The sequence below is a fragment of the Vidua macroura genome, chromosome 4 (assembly GCF_024509145.1).
Source record: "Vidua macroura isolate BioBank_ID:100142 chromosome 4, ASM2450914v1, whole genome shotgun sequence".
NCBI lineage: Eukaryota > Metazoa > Chordata > Aves > Passeriformes > Viduidae > Vidua > Vidua macroura.
The window spans coordinates 30,821,750-30,844,460 of record NC_071574.1 but is presented as its reverse complement, the minus strand read 5'-3'; the positions used below and the strand labels follow the sequence as shown (position 1 = coordinate 30,844,460).

The 22,711-nt window shown below is 38.1% G+C and overlaps 1 protein-coding gene across 1 annotated transcript in view; it reads right to left on the bottom strand.

Moving 5' to 3' along the window:
• Window positions 1–1,139: 1,139 nt before the first annotated feature.
• MND1 (meiotic nuclear divisions 1) overlaps window positions 1,140–22,711 on the bottom strand; it is a 40,966-nt gene continuing 19,394 nt past the window's right edge. Inside the window, 4 exon segments of the mRNA XM_053976749.1 lie at window positions 1,140–1,385; window positions 3,008–3,052; window positions 18,957–19,071; window positions 20,882–20,956. Coding sequence (XP_053832724.1) covers window positions 1,279–1,385; window positions 3,008–3,052; window positions 18,957–19,071; window positions 20,882–20,956 — 342 coding nt within the window. The 3' untranslated portion in view covers window positions 1,140–1,278.

Sequence of the window (22,711 nt, the reverse complement as noted above, 5' to 3'; positions counted from 1 at the left end):
TAACTTTGCTGTCTTCATAGACATGAGATGGCAATAGCCAGGGGCATACCTGAAATCCTTGGATTTTAACTGCTAGGAACTTTTGCTTGAACTAGCTTGAACTGCTGGGAAACTTTTTAATTGGAAAGGTCACAGGAGACAGATTTCTGGGCACATTTCCAGATAAATGCCACATTTTCAGCAATGCTCTCTCATCAAATGTTACATAAAAGGTGGACAGACACTTTTCAGTGACAGCTTGCAGCAGGCCCACCTGCCTCCTAAAGGTAAAGCTTAAATCCTCCAGAGCAGTACAGCAGAAATGCCATCTTGCAATCCAAAGCTGTGGAAGGTGAACACAAGTCTCCACTGTCTATCTACCTCTCTTGCTGCAGCCATGCACTGATCAGAACTAGAAACCAGAAGCTGATACAAAGTGAGGTGCTTTCAGAAACTTCACTAAAAAAATGAGGTGCTTATAATCTGTTATTATTTTGGCTGGCTGTGCTTTTAACTTGCAATTGAAAAATGTGCATAAACCCAAAAATGCTCAGTTTCTAACAGTAAATTGAATTCAGTTTCTCACATCCCAGATAAACATCCTAAATCTTGGTGCACAGTGGTGTGATGTGATTGGTGCTCTTTGCTCCCCCTTCTATGCAGACACACTCTTGACCAGATCAGCTTTCTCAGCGTCAAATCCAATATATTTTCTGGAACAGATTCAGCTCCGTTGAACTAGTATTTTCCAACAACAAATATAATTTTGTCACTAAACTTACAAGCAGTTCTAGCAACACAATAAAAAATTACCTGAAACCAGACCTCAGCCTTTCTACTCACCTCCTTACTGTCTCACTGTTTTCCACTAATGGATTATGCCTCTTTTCTATTTCATTGGTGAGATGAGGGAAAAATTCATCCTACTCCATATTGTTCCCAGTTATTCCTACTCCAAAGCCTTCAACATGTTTAAACATAAATCCTGGAGCTTCTAGCTCTTAGTACTTACTACTCCCAGTTAAGCAAAGGAAGAGTTAAATCCAGTCTCAAGACTTTGTAGTAATTATTCCCTATAACCTCTGTCCATGCTAAGTCTGTCTCATAGAAGAAACCAAGAGATTTACTATCTACAGAGTACAAGAAAAAACACAGCTAAAAATATTTCTAGTATTTTATTAACCTTAACAAAACCGGCAAATTAAAGGATGGTCACCTGTTTGGAGACAATTCACATTTTAATAGCAGCTATGAATATATAACAAACTATGTACAACTGTGTCAGCCATCAACTGAACACTAATCAATGTAATCCAAATCTTCTGGGATTCCAAAACCTTTATCTATTCTGCTCTCTTCAAATCCAAATTTACGCTTCGCCCAGGACTTTATTGAAAAGATGTTATCTGTAAACAGAATGAAAAACATTCAAGTATTTAGAAAAGCATGAATTATAGTCTCGGCTACAACAAAATCCTTCCATTTGCAGTGTCTCTTGTGTGTATGAAAAAGGTACATCGTAGGGAATATCATTATCAAGTAGATTTAGAACAGAAAACATGAGGCTTTTGTTAATAACCTCCAAAAAAGAGGAAATAATTTACTTAGCACTGAATAAAAATTTGTTATCTTTATCTTTTCTTGCTCCTCTTTTACAAGGAGACTGAAATCTACAGTTACAGTGTAAGCCTGCTATAGTGATGAGGTAAGTGTGAATATGCATAGTAAGTATTTTATAGGTCCTTCTTCAACTAGACATCTACTATGTGAGTGTCTACAGCTATAAAAATTTGATTTAAATTTACTGTAAGGTCCTTTCTAGTCCTGCATGTTTCTTCAGACACCGTATTTTTTGAAAGTTAAAAGAAAAGACATTCAAGAAGCTTTATTTTAGTCAGCACGTCTCTTTTAGCATCACATTACTTTAACATATACATTTTGTTCAATTTAACATGGTTTTTCACTGCAGCATTTACTGAAACTCATTACGTCATTTTTAACACCCATAAATTGCAGCATTCCTTAAGAGAGGACGTGTTCCCTGTCTCTGCACAGCTTAGAGATAGTTTTCTTTTCTTTAACCATCACACATTTGGTTTTAAAACTGTCTCTTCAAAAGAAAAATATGCTGCAGCATATAACCAAATTGTCTAATTAAAAAGCAAAGTACTTTCTACAGGCTGAGGCACAGTTCCTTTACCTCATTTGAGGCCTCGAGAACAGCCTGTCACCAACAGCAGAAGGCCCTGACAACTCCCAGAATACATAATTTTATTTCCCCATATGCAGTAAACAACCCAGATATAAAATAATAGTCCAAAGACTAAGACAATTATATCCTGCTGCACTTGGCACAACTAATGATAGCAAGAAGTCCACCAGTAGGAGATCTACTCTAGACAAAAAATTATAAACAGTATTCTAAATGATTTTAAAAAACCATAAGGACATACAAGTTTTTTGCTTTGCAAAATGGGAATGAATACAGCAAAGCTAAGCAACAACAGAAAACTGAGTTAAACTTCCACATGAATGTCATCACAGTAGCATTCCTTGAAACTGTGCATCATTTTACCTGTCAAAACTGATCAATTAGTTTGAGAAATACATACTTTGTATCAGCATCCATCACATGGTAAAGAAGATTCCACAAAAGAAATGAACATTCAGAATAGAATTAAACTTTCTGAATATCTGGGCATGACCATTTCCAATCTCTATTGCTTTCCTCATCTTAAGAGATTTTAACACATCCAAGGAAACAAGTTGCAAGATTTAACACAGTGCACAAGACAGCACCAGAAGGACAAATCTGTTACGGCATATGAAGTATATTCAGTAACTAAACTGAGAAGATGTATTCTTTTAGTTGAATCATAATAGTTTTATAAGTAAAATAAATTTCTCTATGTTCTTATAAGTGAGGACTATCCTACGTCAAATCCTAATCAAATTTAAAGTTCTTAACACTGAGTAGGTCTTTTACTGAAACTGTTCTAGTACGAAGCTGTGTCACTACAATACAGACCAGTCCATCTGTTGGCTGCCTCCTTGGCCACTTGGTTTGTTTGGCCTGAAACAGAGAAAAACACCAACAACGATAAAAGCATACATCACAGTAAAATCATAACATAGTTTTAAGGCACAGAGACTAAATTTTTGTTGATGTCATTTTTATGGAACCACACAATGTAAGGAAGTTATTCTACTGCTTCCAAACACTTGTTTTACACTTTTAAGATTCCAGCAAGCACAAAGCTAAATTACAGAGGAGCAAAGAGCATAAAAGATACCATATGAACAACTATAAGTTTTTAAAGTGTATTTCAAAATAAAATAACCCCAGTTTAGCTTGCCTAGGGGCTTAATTGTCTTCACCAAGATTGGAACTAGATACATGGCCTGAAGATACCAGAGGCAATAGAGATGGAAAATATTTCATAATCCTCTCTCTATACATAAGTAAACCATCACATGGGTATGCATGACTCTATCTATATAGATAAGGAAAATTACATGGCAGCAGTCTATCATATCAATCCTAAAGTTTATCATATAGCTCTGGAATGTCTCCATGGCTTTGAGAACTCCCCCAGTGAAATTAAGACAAAATAATGTTTCTGGCTATTAAACTTGGCTTATGTCTCTTAACACCATTCCAGAACTAATCACATAATAGTAAATTACCATTACTAGAAGGAAGTTTTGTGCCGTTTCCACGAGGCAAAACAGTCAAGAAGAATTCCTCTTACATCACCTTGCTCCCATTAAAGTACGTACTGAATCGAATCAAGCCGGTTAGGATGTAACGTGGGAATTTATCAGAATCGTTCTGGCTCTCACGCCTACGTGTAACTTAGTTATTCCCAGTCAGTCTTGTTAGTACTTGCATGATAATACTCATTTGAATGGTCAGCATGAAACTTGTCTCCAGGGTACTGAGATATGAATACATGATCAGGTATCCATTGTTATACACATTAAACTTTAAGCAAAATCAAATTATGTTGAAAAAGCATCTGCTAGCACACAGGAAGGGAAGTACTCATTATTCCAACCTTAATACTCCTGTAACTGATTTGAAAAATATTTACATTGGAGTAATATACTATTTTAAAACCAATATAGTTTCTAAAATTGGCCTACAATTAGAAAGTTTGAGCACAGCAGGAAGAAAAGCAAAAAAGATGAGTAAAAAATGAGTGGGAGAGAAAATGGCATTTTTGGTTGCTTGCATGCATCAGAAATTCAAGTTGTTCCTAGCCTGGGAGAAATATTTTTTATTTTCTTTGCTGAGTGCTTGTTGCCATCCCCACTTGTTCAGTTCCACAACTGGCAGCTCTGACAACAAACTTGCAGCTAATGGCATTTGGGACAGTACCTAACCTAACCCTACTTAAAGCAAATCTGCAGAGTAAGAGCTTCCACTCATCAAGACTTTGTGTGTGTGACCCACGACACTTCCCTCAGCATTTTTCTAAAATTCTACTGTAAAACTTGACAGCTGTATTTGACTCCAAGTAATGAAGTTTGAAATGAAGTGGAGGAAACTGGAATGGCATTAAACTCCATGGATCCAGAGTTGTGAGGTGACATCGTCCTGGTGGTGGGTGAGCCAACCTATTCCACAGCATCTGTGAGGTCTCAGCAGAAAGCTCAGCTTTCCTGGAAGCAGCTGGCCACCACAACAGTGGCAGCACAGTATCCTGACACCCTGCAAACACTGCTCATGTGCACTAAAATATACATACATGATCATGCGCTCTGAAAATGTGACTTCACACCTCTGTCAAAGACTGAGGTGACGACAGACATAGGCTGGACAACAAGTTAGAATGGCAGTCACTGCCTATAACCAAGTTGTGGCTAGAAATGAAAACATGGTAGTGAGAGCAGGAAGCTATAATGGGGAAATACAGACAGACAGACAGATAGACACATAATTCCCAGTATCTCATGGCTACAGGTGAATATTTAGCTATCTGAAGGCAAAGTTTAAGTCTCTTGGGATCAGTCTTAAGTCTTGCCTATGATTCCACTGCATGATCTTGTGTCTGGTGAAACCAATGCCATGCCTGGAAGAGGAACAAGAGACAGGCTTTGATACTTATGGATCTGCATCTCCTGAAGACACCAGCCACCTCTGCATCATGGCCAGAACCTTCCAGAGACCTCCAACTCCATCACAAGAACTGACAGAAATGAAGAAATTTGCACCTTCACTGCTTTCTGGAACTCTTTTATAGTTGCTTGTTGGGACTTTCATTGGTTGCATCATCTGTATGTATACATGCACGGAGGATGAGGGAAAGCAGGAATAGTAAAGCAGACAACCCCTGACACACCTACTTTATGTATGGGTGTAGCTAACTCAAAGTCATGCTACTTCTGACTGCCTGTTCTCTAGCTCCAGGGGATCACACAGCCAGGCTGGTTTTCAGACTGCACTGAAAAGGAAGCTGAAGATCTAAAGACAGCAATAGCATGGGAACTCAAAAATGCAGACTCCAAAGCAGAATCAGGACACCGTGTGAAGCTGTAAAAAGGAGAAACTCAAACACAGCACTAAGGGCAACTGGCTAATTGCCAAAGCCATCACAACCACAGAGTCCCCAGCTTGGCTGGAGTCCTTCTGATCCTCCTGCTCACCAGAGCTGCTCTAACCGAACTTGATTTTTGGCAGCTACTAAATAGTGCTCCAGTACTGAATCTGCACAAGACAATGAAAGGCCAAATATGCAGTAGAGGTGAGCAACAGAGGAGGCAACATCTTCCAGATGCTTCCAGATGTTCTCATTATCATTAGGCTCTAGTTACAGTCTGTATCTATACATCTGCATATAGGCTGACAATGTATGTGATTGCTGTCTGGAACCATTTGTTCTGGATATTACATATATTAGCTATGTTACAATGAATCAATAGACTTTCCCACTCCCATGTCTGCAGGAGACAAGTAATTTATTTGGCTGAGGCACATACCTATATCCTCTGCTGACTAATTTCAGGCACATTTGGCATTTTCTAAGAAAGAAAATGGAAGCTTGCATTTTTGTCTCCAAAACTGAACAAAAGCAACCACAGTATGTACAGCAATGCAAGGCCCAGGAGCAGCAAGACTCAAAATGCTGGTCTGTTATGTCAGCAAAGTGCAATTGGAAATATGCCCAAAACAGTGAAAGGCTATAGGACAGAGAGTTATTTTGACCAGTCCTCATTAAAGTTTTTCCCCCTCAACCCCAAGTATCTTGGGAGAACTGCAGAGAACTCAAAAAAGCCCAGATTCTGGGAGCTGAACCACTATCCCAAGCATCTGTGATTGTCCTTATCACAGGGACAATCCCCTCTATCCCCACAGAGGAAAGCAAAGGTACAGAAAGGAAGGTCCAGCCACAGTGAATGTCTAAAAAGAAAATGAGGGTGGGTTGGAAACATGCTTTTCAACGCAGGTAAGTGGCATGCTACCAGTGACCTGCAGGTATTTTGGAGCAGGCCAGGAGACAGAGGTGACAAAAGGGCATTGGCAGCTGTCAGAGGTGCACCAAGAAGCTTCTAAAGCAAATGGGCAGCACCTGGTGAGGAGTCAAGGCCAGCAGCACAGAATGTCAGCACAGCAGTGTTTCTAACAAATCTTAACAGGCATTATATATTGACTCAAGTCACTGTAAGGCCACAATGTTTCTGATCTGACTAAGGAAGCCCCTACAGTCCTTCTCAGCATACTGCGGAACTACAACCTCCTCTTCTTCTTCCCCCAGATTCTCTCACTTTTTTCACTGGAAGAGGGAGATGGTTGAAATAAAAAATCCTATTTTCATTCCAAAATTGAATGGCCAAAAGCTGTAGAAGTCTCAAATATTTCCACATGGCAAAAAACAATTGTGATAGCAACAACCACCACCATCTCCCCAGAAACATTTTCCAAATGTACTTTAGGTTCTTCCTAAAACTTTTTAAAGTCTCACACATATCATTAAAGGAACACTAAGGATACGGTCATGGAACAGTAATCAAATTCAGACTGTAAAGGCAACATATTATAGTTCCAGTAGCTATAGTAAAAGAAACAAAACAACAAGAAACAAATGGCCAGAACCAGCTTACAACCACCTGAGCTGGTAGAAATTAACCAAGAGCTGTACCTTTTTTGATTTCCTAGATTCTATTCTGGCATTTTCTGGATAACTTCAAGGACTTCTAGGTCCAGGAACCTATACTTCCCTAGAATAACAAAAGCTAATTGTATTTATAAAGCTGACACACTTTGGTGCCAGTTCTGACCTACCACAACTAATGCCACAAGAAAATTGTATGGACTTCCTCACTTAAAAGGCACCTGACTGCAGTGGGAATTAGCACCTTACCAAGGAGAGAGTCACCCATCAGCCTGTAGGGTGTTAGCAGATACATGCAAAATACAACTGCAGTCTTCAGCATGTGGGCAAGGGAGTAATTTTACAGCATGGATCACAATTCCTCTGCATGAAACACAGGGAACAGCTGCAACTGTTCTCAGGGATCAGGGAGGATTATTAGCCCAAAGATTCCCAATCTCTCTTGTGAAACTGGTCAGGGTAAATTAAGTGCATTAAGTGGATTTGAATTCCTGTAATAAATAGGCATTCACTTAGACTGAATTCAAAGATGAAAAATGGCAACTACCATAGGAACTGTGTGTGAACTTGAACCTCCCAGGACTCTGGATAACTCTTTGCAGAAGGCAGTGGATAATCATTCTCCTGTACATAGGTTGCCCTTACTTTCCAGAAACATTAGCATGTCATCATGACAGTGACAGACTTGTTTTTCTACTTCTCCTCAGGCAGCATCACTATAACATCCTGTGATGCAGTTTTCAAAATTTTTCCCACTAATGAAAACATCTCGTGCAAATAAAGATCCCATCTCCAAAGGCCGTGTAGAAGGTGAGCATAGAAATTATACACTCGTCATCCATAGAAAGTACAAAAGGTTATTGCCTAGTAATTCCTACCCACATGTCCCTTCACAAACTGACACCACAGACTCTGATCAAGAGCCTGTGGCTTGCCATTGGAGACTATTTATGGCAATGATGTGATGAAGAGGCTTCTTAAGGTCCATATTTGAGTATCCTTGAGAATAAGTAATCTACAACACTGTCAACAGGCTGAATTGCAATGTGGCAAGAAGAGCTTTACAAGAATGTTTTGTAACCCGGTACCAGGCAGATATCCCCACACTACTGGAAATCTTTATCCTCCCTCATGCTTCCCAAAGAGGCTTTTCCTCTTATAAAGAGAATAAAGAGCAGCCATGTAGAAAAGTGATAGCACATCAGAAGTCTGTCAACTCCTTTGAATCCAAAATAACACATCACTCTTCCCCCATACTCCAGTACCTACACAACACTTTTCCTCATTATATTTATCAACAGGTCACAATGCTTCAGAATTCATGACTAAATTCAAGTTAATGTGTAAATATGATTTCTCATTTAAATGGCATCACAAACTCAACACAACTTTTTATATTGACTTATTTTAGCTTCTGAATAAAGTTTCAGCACTACAAGAAAAGGCACTGAGAGTTATGAATGCTACCTACTGATATACAACTATTCTGAAAAGCAGAGAACACAATATAAGCTACTTGAGATAGAAAAATACTCAAGAATAAAGATATACTAATTAACTAAATCAGCATTTCTGCTGCAACATCAATGTATATATACTTGAAAATGAACCTGCAAACAGTTACCACAGTGCCAGTCTTGTCTACCTGGTGAGACGTAGCAATGCATAGTAAAGCTACTAAGAAGCTGATCCACATTGCTGAGAATATGCTTTTAAAGGGTCTGCGATCTCTGTCAGTGTGTTTGAAAAAGTGTCAAGTCTCATCAGCAAAAAACTCCCTCTGTCCTGTATGAAAAGGTCACACTGTCAAATTTCATCAATACACAGGGTCTCCTTGAAAAATGTCCAACAGAATTTATCAGAATTGCTACCAAAAAATTCCTCTATGCAAGACATGCTCTTGCACTTAAGTTTACTATATTCATATTAAATATGAATACAGAAAAAGACCATTTATCTTTCAGGTGTTGTACTTGAAAACCCACGCTGAAATCTTAGTTGCATAACTAAAATACATCAATTTTCATCCAAAGAGCAGAGGGAAGCAAAAAGCTTGCAAAACAGAAACAAGCACACCAACTTGATTCAGGGCTCCCTGACACCACTCTGTTTTTCTTGTACTGGACAACTCTTCCTTCCCCATTCCATTCACTAATAAATCCTGCACCTTCAGCACAGCTAAAGGAACTTGCACACTTCTGAGCTGCTGAACTGTATTTCATAACTGTATTTCACATCCCAGGGCACCATGGGTTTTGGCCAGTTGTGGATTGCAACCTGCTATGACCTCACGTGTCACAGATGTTGTAGAGAAGAGTCTGGAAAGCATCGCAAGAGGTTCTCTGGTCTCTGTCACCACAACTCAAGGCATGTTCAACTTTACCTATACCATTTCTGAGGTATTTGTTGCCTGTTTTTAAGGTTTCCAATTTTCTGGCCCTACAATTTAAGGCTATTACTTTTTGCCATCTTCTCCATGAACTTGAGTAACAGGCTATTCCGTTTCTTTTCTTGAGGAGACATAGATATGCAAAACCCACCAGGAATCATCTTCTTTTGAGCCCTATTTTTGTAAAGTTTTTTTGTCTCTTAGAATGTGATTGCTCAATGTCCTTTTGCTCTACTCTGAGCACTTAGTTACATGAATATACGAATGCTGTGAAATAAATTGGGTTATATGCAGAGATATCCAACACTGACACTGTGTTACAGCTGAAGCCATGCTAAAGACTTTAGTGCCTTGATCAGAAAGATTACTTCATACATCTCATTTGTATCTCAGGGGTTTTTCTTGGCACAACAAAAACTCTTATATTCAACCTGTAAACTACTATAACTCTGACATCTTTTTTCAAATCCTTCCCCCTTAACCAACAGCCTCAGATAATTTGTGTAGCACAATATCCTTGAATACAGGTAACACCCTTGCACTTGCCACTACTGAGTGCTATCCAGTGTTTATTAGACCATCTTTGCAATTTGTCATGATGATTTTGAAATCAGTCTTTTGTCCGTGCAGTCTCTCCTAGTGTCATCATCTGCATCATCTTCTATTGTATTATCCAGCTCATTAATATAAACACTGGGCAGATGCACACACGTGACAGACCATATTACAGAGCTTCATCAATTCCACCTCCCTTTCTGATACTGAATTGCTCACAAATTATAAAGTAGTTTGAGATTTCACACTACTGCTGTTTCATCAGGATTGTATTTCCCTACTTTCTGTAAAATAGTGTCATGCAAAACTGAGTCAAAACACCAAAGACAAACTTCTCTCAATTTACAAAGATCTCATACAGTGGCAGAGAGAAAACTTTTGTGTTGTTCTAGGTGTTTCCAAATATCTGATATCTCTGATATCCTGCTCTTTTCAGTGAAACTAGCTCATATGACATTAAAGTGAGAAGGGAAAAAAAAACATTGGAAATACTATCATATGTGCCAACATTAGTCTTGCACTTTTACAACCTGCCCTGCAAAATCTTCAGTTAAGTAGTAGAGAATAAGGTATCTATATTAGGAATATTCAATCATAATCCAGATAAACCCATAATGAAAACATAACATACTATCCCATAAAATATGGGAGATATTTTAACATAAAAGATTAGCAATACATTTTTTTAAGCAAGGCCAGGGAAGACCTCAGTTTGACAGTTCTGCATGTTAGCAGTAAAGACAATAAACTAAAATCCACAATACCCTTCCTGACCTAATTTTGCATGTGAAAGTCATGAAAATATATAGACCAGTACATTCCTTTGAATATCACCATAACTTTATCAAAATTATCTGAATGAGTGCTACAGCTAACCTAGCAGGTCTAACACTAGAAGACAAGCAAAATACTTACTCCACAAAAGCCTTTTTGTTTCATATATAAATGGATCTACAGATTAGATGCTTTCATCACAGCACTCCTAAATAGAAGAGTGTCATAAATGTAACCATAAGCCAATTCACTCCTAAATAAAAGAGTATCATAAATGCAGCCATAAGTAGCTATTTTCCACATCACAAATTTTATCAAGTATCTACCATTGCCAAGCAGGTCAACAGCTTTTGCCATAGGGATTTACTGGCAGAGACAATAAAGCTATTCCTACATACTTCACCTATGAACCTCTCACTTTACATATTTTTTCTGTCATTCCAATAGAAACAAATAAGAAACAAAATAAAGAAAAATAACAAAAACATGTCTTGTGAGTGTTCTCATTTGATTTAAAGAAAAAGCAACCTTCCAGAGTCGTAAATTCAATTTAGCAGGGTGTTTGCTACATATATTATCTAAAGATTTGGTCCTCCAACTGCCTTCTGAGTGTCCAAGAAAAGCCCCACTAACAAAACATAGTTTTTTGCTTAACTAGCTAAAATGCAGCTTCATTTTAAAGCAAGTTGGCTTAAGTTGACACTACCTAAGAATAGTCTGGCTAGAATGTGTTTGAGGTATAAAACACAGGTGTGCATGAGTCTAAATATTTAGGACAATTTCTCATTGCAGAGTAATCTCTTATCTGAAGACCAAACACAGAGACATTCTCTGAAATGCAGAGAATAAGGGCCTTTTGCTGAAAGCCAAATGACTCTTTTGGACTTTAGCTTTCCAGCTTCAGCCAAAAGCCCCACATTTCACTTTAAGCTTTGTGCCTTAGGTATGTATATACAGACACTTCTTAAGTTGTCCGGTTTGACCTGGTGGCCCTTCATTCATTATTCTTCATGGCTCTTATATTTCCCTTTCTTTCTAAGGGCCAAAAGCTACTCATTTATTTACATAGTCCTGTTGCTCCCTCATTCAGGCTTTTTAAAATCCATTTTCTAACAGTTCAATTCATTGCAGAATTCATGAAAATGCCCTTATGAATACTTGTCACCTGTTCCTAGTTGGTCAGAAGATCCCTGGTTGCTCTTCAGGGACACCACCACACAACAGACAATTCTGTGAAGTAAATGATAAATGACCACATGTATGGAAGTCTTGTGAAGAAGGCAATGAAATATTTCTTTAGATTTTCTGGATTGACAGAGTGATTTCAAAGACCTCCAGAGAGTCCATCACAAGACACAGGCATCTACACCATCAGTTCCTAACTTGAGCTGACAACTTGCTTTTATCACTGGTGAACTTTAGCACTGGAATGAAGGGCCAAGGTGAGAACTCTTTAACTAGCTTTTGTCAGGGAAGGTCCTTAAACCACTACATTACAGCCTCTGGTAATCACAGCCGGATTCTGCTTAGCAAGTGTTTCCTTAGTCAAAGGACCAGCCTTTTCAATAGCTGAAATGCAAACAAGTCTCCTTTGATTTTAAAGATTAAAACAAGAAAAATAGAAGGGCTGAAGATAAAGGAGCAGATACTCTGCTTAAACTGGCAATTCCATCCAGTTTCCTATGATTACCAAAGGAGCTTGGATCAGTAATCCAAGTACACATTTGTAACTCCATTCACCAAGTATCCTGTTCCTTTTCTCGATTTTACTTAACAGCTAAAATTTTAGCATTACTGTATGAAACTATGTTTACATACAAGTACATTTATTATTCCTCATTCTTCCTAGAAACTAAGTTATGTTTAGTTTTCATAAGTTTGATTTATCTTTTAATGTAGTTTTTGAATAGGTAATTTAATTTGCCAACCTTCCAAATGAATGACTAGACATTCCAAGAACAAGCATAGGGAGCAGGGGAAACAAAGCAAAATTCTTAGTTTCTTGAGAACCAATAGAGTAAACATGTTCTTTTGTTACTAGTGCACATCTATATGTATTCTGGTACTCCATGATGAAGGAGGAAAAAAGGTGTGGGTGTGCGAGCTGTGTAGTGTTGTTTTGATTAGCAGCAGATAGCCTGCAAGTTACATACATGAACATCCATTGTCTATTTCCTGTAACATTCTCACCCAGATTCTCTGAAGATGACTATACTAAATATACAATACTCTGAAAGATAAGACTAACTAAAAAAAAGGAGTTCTTGCTTTTATAACTATTATTTTTCTATGTACTTTCAAGCAAGTGTCTGATTCACTCCAAAGAAAGCATAGTTTGACCTGCTAACGTACGTGTGAGTGAAGACGCAAGTCTAATGTCAGCAGAATGACTAATTTCCAACTGCAGACCTTTGTTAACAACACTGCTGCACAAACTGTAAAAAGCACAGCTTGTCTCTCAGATGCCAGGTGCATATTTCATGGTCAGTAGCTAGGAAATATCCTCCTAATTGCAAACTGAACATACTGCATCTAAAGGTGATTAAAAAACAATTTTCTCTAAAGGCTTCATCTATACACTACTGATCTTGGTGGCACCTAGAGCAGTCTTAAAATTATTTGTAGACTTCCACTTTTCCAAGTGGAAACATTACATTTTTAAAAATAGATACTTAATAGTTCATTAGCTGATATTGCTGACAAAGCTTTTTAGTTTAAACCACCCTTCTGATACAATTTCTGAACAACAATCCATCTTTGAACAACAATCCATTAAACTCTCTTGTAAATTATTGGCATTCTGATGCATGTGGAGTAAAACTGACACAACTCATTTTAAAGTCTCTCCATTAGCCAGGATAGTCCAATCTTCATTTCATTTCTTCACTACTGTTTCTCTTCTGGGAACAGGAACTATTCCCAGCATTAGTAAGAATCCCCACTAGAATCTAACACTTGGTACTGAAGTTTTTGCAACATGAAGTACTTGTGCATATGTAACATGTTTTCAAATTGATTTGAACATAAGAGAACAGTATAAACAAAAAAACCATCCCCCAAAAACAACCCTCAAATGATGCACTCCAAAGAACCCACTAGCTAAATCAATGTTAACTTTTCAGCATTCACCCTTCAGGTATTAAGGTGAATGAAAAAACTGAACAATACAGAACTATTTTTTCATACTGTCTCTATACCCTGACAATTCCTCAGTTTGTCAAGCTAAAATTTTCATTGTTTAGAAAAATCAGAATTAGAAATTTTTGAAGGACCTAAAAGGGGAAAAAAAAAAAAACACTTTCAAGTACATATTACATATAACACGGTATTTTCGTGGTATTCAGTAAAGTCTGGATGTTTTACCAAAATTTATTTTCACAGAATCATGTAAGTATTAGTTTTAGAAAATTATCTAACCCTGAACTGTAGTGGTAGTGATGTAACTGAGATCACACATTCAGAGACTCAAAAGAATAAGTATGTGGCTATTTGTAGATTGAAACCATGTCCATTTGAACCACTTGTCTCTCTTGTTACAGGATAAAAACAAACAGAGAGAGACAAAGTAAAAAGCTCTCATGTAGCAAAATTGCTACATGTGTTGTATCTGGTAGTTTGCTAATTTTTCAGAAAACAAGTTTGCCTAGACACGTTCAGATCACTGTTTTAAAGGTAAAAGCCTAAGACATAAAAGTTACTAGTAACCAGACATTCTAAAAACATGCTAAATCAAAAAGGAATGCTGACAGGCAAGATCCCAGACCCCATAAATATTAGCAATCATACCACACAGAAGTCACTGCAGTCAGTATGTAACTATTTCTGAAAGAGCTGCCCTATCCAAAGGCACACAGTAACAAAGCATGGCTATTGTGAAAAAAACGCAAAGGCCCAACAATGTTTTAATAAAGCATAAACCAACATTCTTCTTATTGCAGCGAACGAACAAGAAGTTTGAGACGTTAGAAATGTTTATTTTACAGTGAGCACTGAAAGTGTTTAGCTGTTTCCAATTACAAGTTGACCAGCAACTGAGAGGAAAGTCCCTACCATTTATACGCTTATGTTGCCAGACAAAATTTTCTATACAATTATTTATGAGAAAAATTTTATTAGCTCCCTAACACCTCTTTCTGGTGCACAGAAAGAATTAAATGTATGAAGCAGGGTAATCTTGATATTAGGTGGAGTTTTTTATTTTTCTGTTGACTTTATGAAAATCTGCATAAATTATAAACTATGGTAAGCTTGCACTCTCCATGGCTTTGTCATCTACCATAACCTTTAGAGAATCTAGCAGCATCACATCTCCAACATGCATACATGCATGCCATGTCACATAAGAGACAAATCTCTCTACAATGGCTGCTCCTCCATGAGAATATATTCTAGCCTACATAGGCATGCCTCAGAGGTGAGAAACCATGATCTTGTCCTGCACCATCTGAAGCAGGATCACAAATTTAATAGAAAAGTATAAAATCCTGTTGTATGCCGGGTTGGTTCAGTTAGGGGTTTTAATGAATGTTAGTTAGTTGGTTCTCTCTACCCCCCTTTTTCCCTCACAATGGTTCGCTCCAAGTTGTCTACCATAGGAGCTTTCACATGTGCATCTTGTAGGCACTCCCAAATTCTTCCTGAAAGTTCTGTGTCAGTCACCCCATCCTTGCAATCCTATTTGTCCCAGAACGCTGTACCCACCTCTGTTATGTTCCCGTAGGTTACCGTGGTCCACGTCACTCCCCTGTCGTCTGTCCCCATTGGGCGAGGGGGGCTTCCGCCCCTGTCTGCCCGCCCCCTATTTAACCCAATGCTTCCATTGGTCAATCGCCATTTTGTCCTCATGCACAACCTGGGAACCGCCGCTCCAGCCACCGCAGCGGCCACGCGGGAAATAAATGTTCTCAGCCACGCAGGCAAGGTGTGCCTTCTCTCGTCCCTTTGCTTCCTCTCAGCGTATGGCTGCGAAAGCTGTGTACCCACGCCGGAGCGCTCAGCCCTAGAACCTCTGTGCATGCGGCAGCCTCGGTCTCACCAAAAGGCAGCGCCTAGCCGGGTGCCCCAGCTGCCCGAGCCAGGGCAAAGAGCAAAAGCCGCAAAATCCCACTATTTGTTTGGTTTTTTTACTTCAAATGATTCTTGTCAGTTTTACTGCCTTTGAGAATTAATTTATTAATCAATCCTAACTCACAGAAAGTGTCTTAAACAACATCACCAAGAGGCAAAGAAACTTTTGAACTGCAGGGGTCATTAGAAAAAAATCCATATATTTTGCTGTTCTAGATATATTTTTATAATACTGTTCCTGTAAAATGGAATTATCTGAATATATCCACAAGACCAGACTATTACGTAGCTTCCTCTAGTGGTCAGTCCCTAAATCTTGTTGCTTCTGCCATTTACTCTAGTTACTTGTTACACACAAATTCTGTGTTCAAATGCTGTAAATTTGAGAAGGCATTAAAATTTATACTGCAATGTACTTCTAATACAAAAGCCAAGGAAACTAAGCCAAAACATAGAGCAAAACATTTGTTAGTGACGCTAAAACAGTGAACTAGCTGAACAGTGAAGTCAGCAAAAATCAGAGTTATTAGTTTTCCAACTTGCCCCCTTGTGAATATGCATTATAATATATTTAGTTACATGGTCAAGCTTGACTTTCCCACCATGAGATTCAGGAAGCAAAGACAGATGTTCAGTTTTTAGCTGAGTCTTTAGATATTTGCTATGAATCATTCAAACTTTTGTTTTGACCCTGAAAATTATGTATATGTGTGTGTGCACATGCACGTTTTAATGCGCCTTGCTGCTGTGCAATTGGCTTGTTTCTGCAAAACTCTGCTGAGGGAGGGGGCAACTTAAAAGACACAATAAAGCATTCACCAAATTTGAAAGCCACTGAAAACAGACAACAATTTGACATAGCCCTAAAATACCGCAAGAAGAATCAAGGCAGCTCTCTGTCATATGGGATGAGAAATTAACAGGATGAAATATTACACTGAGCAACAAGAAGATTTCCTTACAGGCTGAAGTCATTAAGGAGGAAGAGAGAAAACCCAAGGCAGAAAGTGACAACTGCCCATTACAAAATATATTTTACTGAACAATTCCACTGTTAAAAAGAGTGTGATTACATAACATAACAGCCATCTCTGACTCTAAAATAAGGTAGTTAGAAATCTGCTCAGGTGATTCAGGTGATTTAACTGAAAATAATCCCAAGGGTTATGTTATCTAAATTATACAGAAGCAGAAAATCGTATCACCCACATGCAGTTTGAAAATCCGTGAATGAGTAACTTTTACAATAAGTTTTTTTTCTGTGAAACAGCAGCAATAACTTTTATGTCTAGCTGAATGCATTGCCTTCTTACTTTTGCCTTTGCACTTTTCTGCACTCTGGAACCAAAAGAAATGCCCCTCAACCTTTTTTTTTTTTTTTTCTCTTCCATAAAGCCTGTCAACTTCCATTCAGCTTTGACAAGGACATTAACTCCCCAAAACTGACACCACCATTTATTCATTCATATATTGCCAGCAACAATACACACTGCCAGTGTAGCAACGCCTGACAAAACACATAATGAAAGAGAAACTTTTAAAATCAAGTTCAAGGACAAATTAATTTTGAAACACTACTGCATATTCCCCTGGGAAGCCTACAGGTAGCTCAACAGTGCTAACCTCACAAGTTCCTTAAATGCTCATCCCTCCATCACAGAAATTCACATAGAGCTTCCACACACTTAGACAAAATAACCCAAAGCCACAACATACAGACAGAAACAAGGGCATGACTGAAGCAACTAAGTATTACATTTCCTTCCCTTTCTCTCTTTCCTTCCAGGATACTAGTCTCCATGTTGCCAGCTAATGAAGCTTACCCTAGCATTGCAGCTGTGATTTGCTCCCTCGTGCCATATTTAGGAACATGCTCACTGTGACTGTTTCAAAAAAGAGGCTCTCAAACCATTCTGTGAGATGCTGACTGTAAGGGTACCTCAGCAGTTAAAATACCCACTGCTACACATCCCTCTGCTGTTGGTATCTGCCTAACCTCATTCATTTTTACAGCTGGAATCAGCTGGAATGTGTCTTCTCCTCAGGAGAGCAGGCAGCAAGGGATTTACAGCACAGTAACTAACCTCAGGTCTCAAGTTTGCTTATTCCCTGGCATACCATTACATCCTTGGGGAAAGATAACACAGCTGACAAAAAATGTCACAGCCCCTCAAAATAAATAATATCTGTCCAAATTTGGAGAATGCTGCCAACTCTGCTTATGTTCCTGGCTTTCTCTCAGAACAGCTCTAAAGCTGTGGACTTTGTTAGTAAAATAGGAAGGCGAAATATTTAGCCACATCTCTTTTCAGAAAAAGTTTTGTGCTTGTTTCTTGTCACTTTGTAACAGCATTCTGGCATTATAGCAACCTGAATATGCAGTGGTGCTCGGGTAGCAATGTAAGAGCCTAATAAATAAAACATGAAAGCTGCAGTAGAGAAAATTCAATAAAATTTCATGCATGCTTTTCATTTTTCATGCTAAGGATCAGAATATTAAGCACATTTCAGTGCCAAATTCTGTATTAAAATCACTCATCATTCTCTGTATTCCATTAGAGTTAGAAACTCCAACCAAAACCCAGCATGTCAGAGATAGTACAGTCAGTCAAGAGTGTGATAACCTACTTTCATGTAAGCGACAATTAAGTGTTTCTAATGAAATGCTTATGTTTTAAATAGGCAAGACAAAGTAGAAAGATATAACAGCATGGAACTGAAGGTAAACGGGAGCTAGAGACTCCTCTTCCTACACACATTCTAGAGTACAGCACAAGTTATAGAATTCATACGGTTCTGCAAAGGATGATCTTTATGTTACTTCTAAAGCATCAGAGTATTTTAATTATAGGATTGTTTCTTAACTGCTCAGGTGGTGGCAGAATAAGTATCAATAAACCTCCTCAAATATAATAGAACAGAACATGAAAATAAATAGTGAGTGTACCTGTTTTGTTTTGCTCAGCTTTAAAGACAAAAGCAGTTATTCTTTGACTAAGCTCTGAATACCAGATTTTAAGCTAGAGAAGTGCAGACCTTTTCAGGGAAAAGATCACGTTAAACAATACACAACTTACGCATCTCTTCAACCACGTCTGGATCACATTCCCTGTATTTGTCTATTTCTGTCTTTAGCTGCTCTTTTTTCTGCCGAAGGGCAGCAAGTTCCTTCAGCAGAGCTGCACGATCCACCTGAGGATTCAAAGGATGTTGGGAGATACAAAAAAAAACCCCAAACATTAAAAATAGTAATTATCACAGAAAGTTTTTTAAAAATAAAAACATACAAATTTAAAAGCTGTTTTCACTACTGCTTGCCATTTATAAACCACTTGAGCATTTTATTTTATTACATAGAATTCTCAGTGACTCTAAATAATACTGAATACCAACTGGAAGGAAAAAAATTATGGCCAAAATGGATCAACAAAAGAACAAGTTTCTACAACCGTTGAACCATGGTTTAACAAACTCCAAAGAGATCTCTTAATTATTGGGCTTAAAGGTTAAGCAGTATTTAGGAGTGCTAGTCTTGTAATTAAAGATGGCATTACAGAAAAACCCACCACCCACTCTTCTACAAATTGAGATGCTGTGTATGAACACCCTCTGAATTTAGTTGTCTTCTTTCTTTTTCTACACCATTTAAGAGCAATGGTCTCAAAAATAAATTCAGACATTTATGACATGGTAGTTTTTGCTAGGATTGTACACAATCAAAGACCTCAAAGATTCTATCGATCAATAAGAATCTGCAGACACTGACTCAACATGAGCTCTCCCACAGCCAGCTCAGCACATACTTCTAATTCAGTCTGTAGTTACAAACACTGGAACTGGCTGATATTCAAATAACTCAAGCTAGGGTAGCCTAGAAGAGCCAGATTGCACAAGTTGGTAAGCCATTGAGATTTTACCAGTGGCAATCTCCATGGTAACCCAGCAGCAGTCTGAGATGTTTGTGGATTTGGGGTTTTGTTTACGGTTATAGGGTTTCTCGCCCCACCTCAAAATTCCATATTCCCTGTGCTTTTGCCAACAGCTTGGATTCAGCATGTTCTGAAAATGCAGAATGGAAATCAAGTTTCCAGATGCTGAGGTATGGAGGGGAGATGCTTCGAGACCTGCATTACAATCTACATTTTTTAGGACTTCTTCCTGATGTATAATCAGGAAGGAAAATGCTGGAAACATCAGCCAGAACAGGATTTCCAGACCAATAGCTTTCTGTAGGGCAGGCCACATGCTGGAGAAGCCCAAAGTTGAAACAGTTTGTTTGAAAACACGACAAGCACAACTATGTGAGAAACCTGCCTGTGATTCCTGATTACAGTCTGTTGCAAATGAATGAATAAAGAATCCCCACTAAAGACACTGCCAAAAAGCAGGTTTTAATTGCATTTGTGGAACTGCAACTTTAACAGAGTTTGATGGTAAGGTTCACTCTATTCCTTACTAGATAAACAAAACATATATAGGGAAAACCTAGAGTGTTTCTACAAAACAGTTTGGATTTGAAGATCTGGCACTTTCCTACAAAATTCAATTCCTCCTGAAAGCTTCTGGCTGTGCATGCTTATTGGAGGCTTAAATAGCTTTAGACTGAGCATCTCAATGCAAGTCAGCAATTTAGAATACCATACAAAGTATTTCTAACTAGTATATTGGTTATGACAAACATGAAGCCTAGATATATTTTTTGCAGTATTAAAAGCTTCAGCATGCAAAGAGCACCAGGCTTACATGACTGCTCAGAACAGTAATTTAGGAATCTATATTACAAATAAGTTGAAAAAAACCCAAACCAACATCTAAGTTTGTAGTTACCAGATTTGGCAATTCAGCAACTATTGGCAACTCTGGTACACGTCTCTGGGTAGTTCAAGTTTAAAGATATTTTTAAATCTGAAAATACCCGGAAATACTACATTAGTATTTACAAGAACTAAACACATTTTAGCACTATTTCCTTGTAGGATTACCTCCCCCCAAAGCAACTTACAGTATCTTCACGTCCAATTTTTGATTTCTCAATGCTTTTTTGTAAAGCCTCTTTTTTCTGACTGCTTTCAGCAAACTGATAAAGAAAACAAAGAACAAAATCAAACTTTTTCAGTAACATATTAAACACGGCTATAAAATGTGCACATATATTAATGTATTTAAATAAACAAGTAGATATGTATTTTTAAAATACATGTATTTTTTAAAAAATTAAAATTTTAAAACACATGTATAACTTATGTAATAAAAATAAAGACAAAATAAATATGAAAGTGCCCAAATATAAATCTGAGCCTCTGAACTACAGAGAAGAATTACAGGAAACAACTTCAAGTCTAAAAAATTTTCATTCCCGTGGCACATAATCTTGTTATATACTGCATGTTCAGCATGGGACTAAAATCCTATTTCATACCATAATCTGGCATCTCTATCCAAAGGAACCCTATAACATGGAGGCTTTGGATCTGATGATTTCCTTTGGTCCTTTCCTTTTCCTTTGGTTCCTTTCCCTATTCAATGGAAGCAGTGACAAAAGCTGCAGCAGGTTCACCTGCTCAGCAGATACCGGTGTTCCCAAAGTCTGGTATGCCACTGGCACGGCCCCAAATCCTTTTACATGCTGATGAACAGAAGCCTCTGTTCAAAGGCATGCAAAGCTGTGGTCCCCTTTTATTGTGTGGCCCTTGCACTGCTAGACTTCACAGAGATCCCTTCCTTCAGGCCCGAGGCAGAGGAATATCACAGGGTTGGTGTGAACAATCCTTCCATTTTTCTGTTACATCAGGAGAAATAATTTGCCAAGAGACATCTCTCTCCATTAACCTGCCACCCATCTTGAACCAGGCCTTTCCAGTTCAGCTGGCAGTTTTCCAGAGATACTTTGGAAACTTAAGCTGAGCAGGAGTAGGACTCGACCCTCAGGGACACCGTACTCAGCATCAGACAAAGCACCTTGAAATATTAAATGAGATCAATGAGAATGAAAAAAAAATTCTAATAAAATATAGCTGGAAAACCAGTTACTGCATTGAAACCAACACAAAAGAAAAAAAAAAACAATAGCATGCTTTTTGAGTACCCTTTGTTTTAGTTTTAAAACTAAAGCACCAATCAGTATACCAGTATATCATATTAATTGTGAAAAGAACAGCTATCAGAGTTCAGCTTTTACTCTGCTCTACTCCAAGATCCCCCACATGAGTCGTCCACTTCTACATTCCCTTTCTCACTGAGAATCCCACTGAGTGCAAAAGCATTCCCAGATATTTCTTGCAAACCCCAGCCTCGATAATTTAACCATATCGTTAAAATCGTGCAGCTGACATAAATACATTCATGCAACACAATTCCTTTGGAGGTATAATCACGTCTCAATTTCAAACGTTTGGTCCATATTTTCAGAATATTAAATGTAAATATATGATAAATATCAGGCAGAGCTTATTGACAAGTCTTGGAGATCAGGCATAACAGTAAAAAGAAACTCCATACTGGTGGTCCATAAAGATTAGGATACAGCCCAACTGCAGCTCACTGGGTTTAGTGGTTCCTTTCACAACTTAATTTTTAAAAATAATTACTCTGTCTTCATGCATATGTGAGCATGCATACAGACAAGAAAGTCTCCTTTCTAAAAGAATGCTTTAGTTTTCTTCAATTTATATAGGAATTATACTAATGGTAAGGCATAATTTGAGGAAAAATATGTCCAGCTTGGTTTACTTGGTGCTCTCAGTGCAAGAAACCACAGAGGCAACACAGGTTTCACTATGGGGTTTGAAGTACACCAGCATCTTAATTTTGGTGGATAGTCAAAGAGTACTCC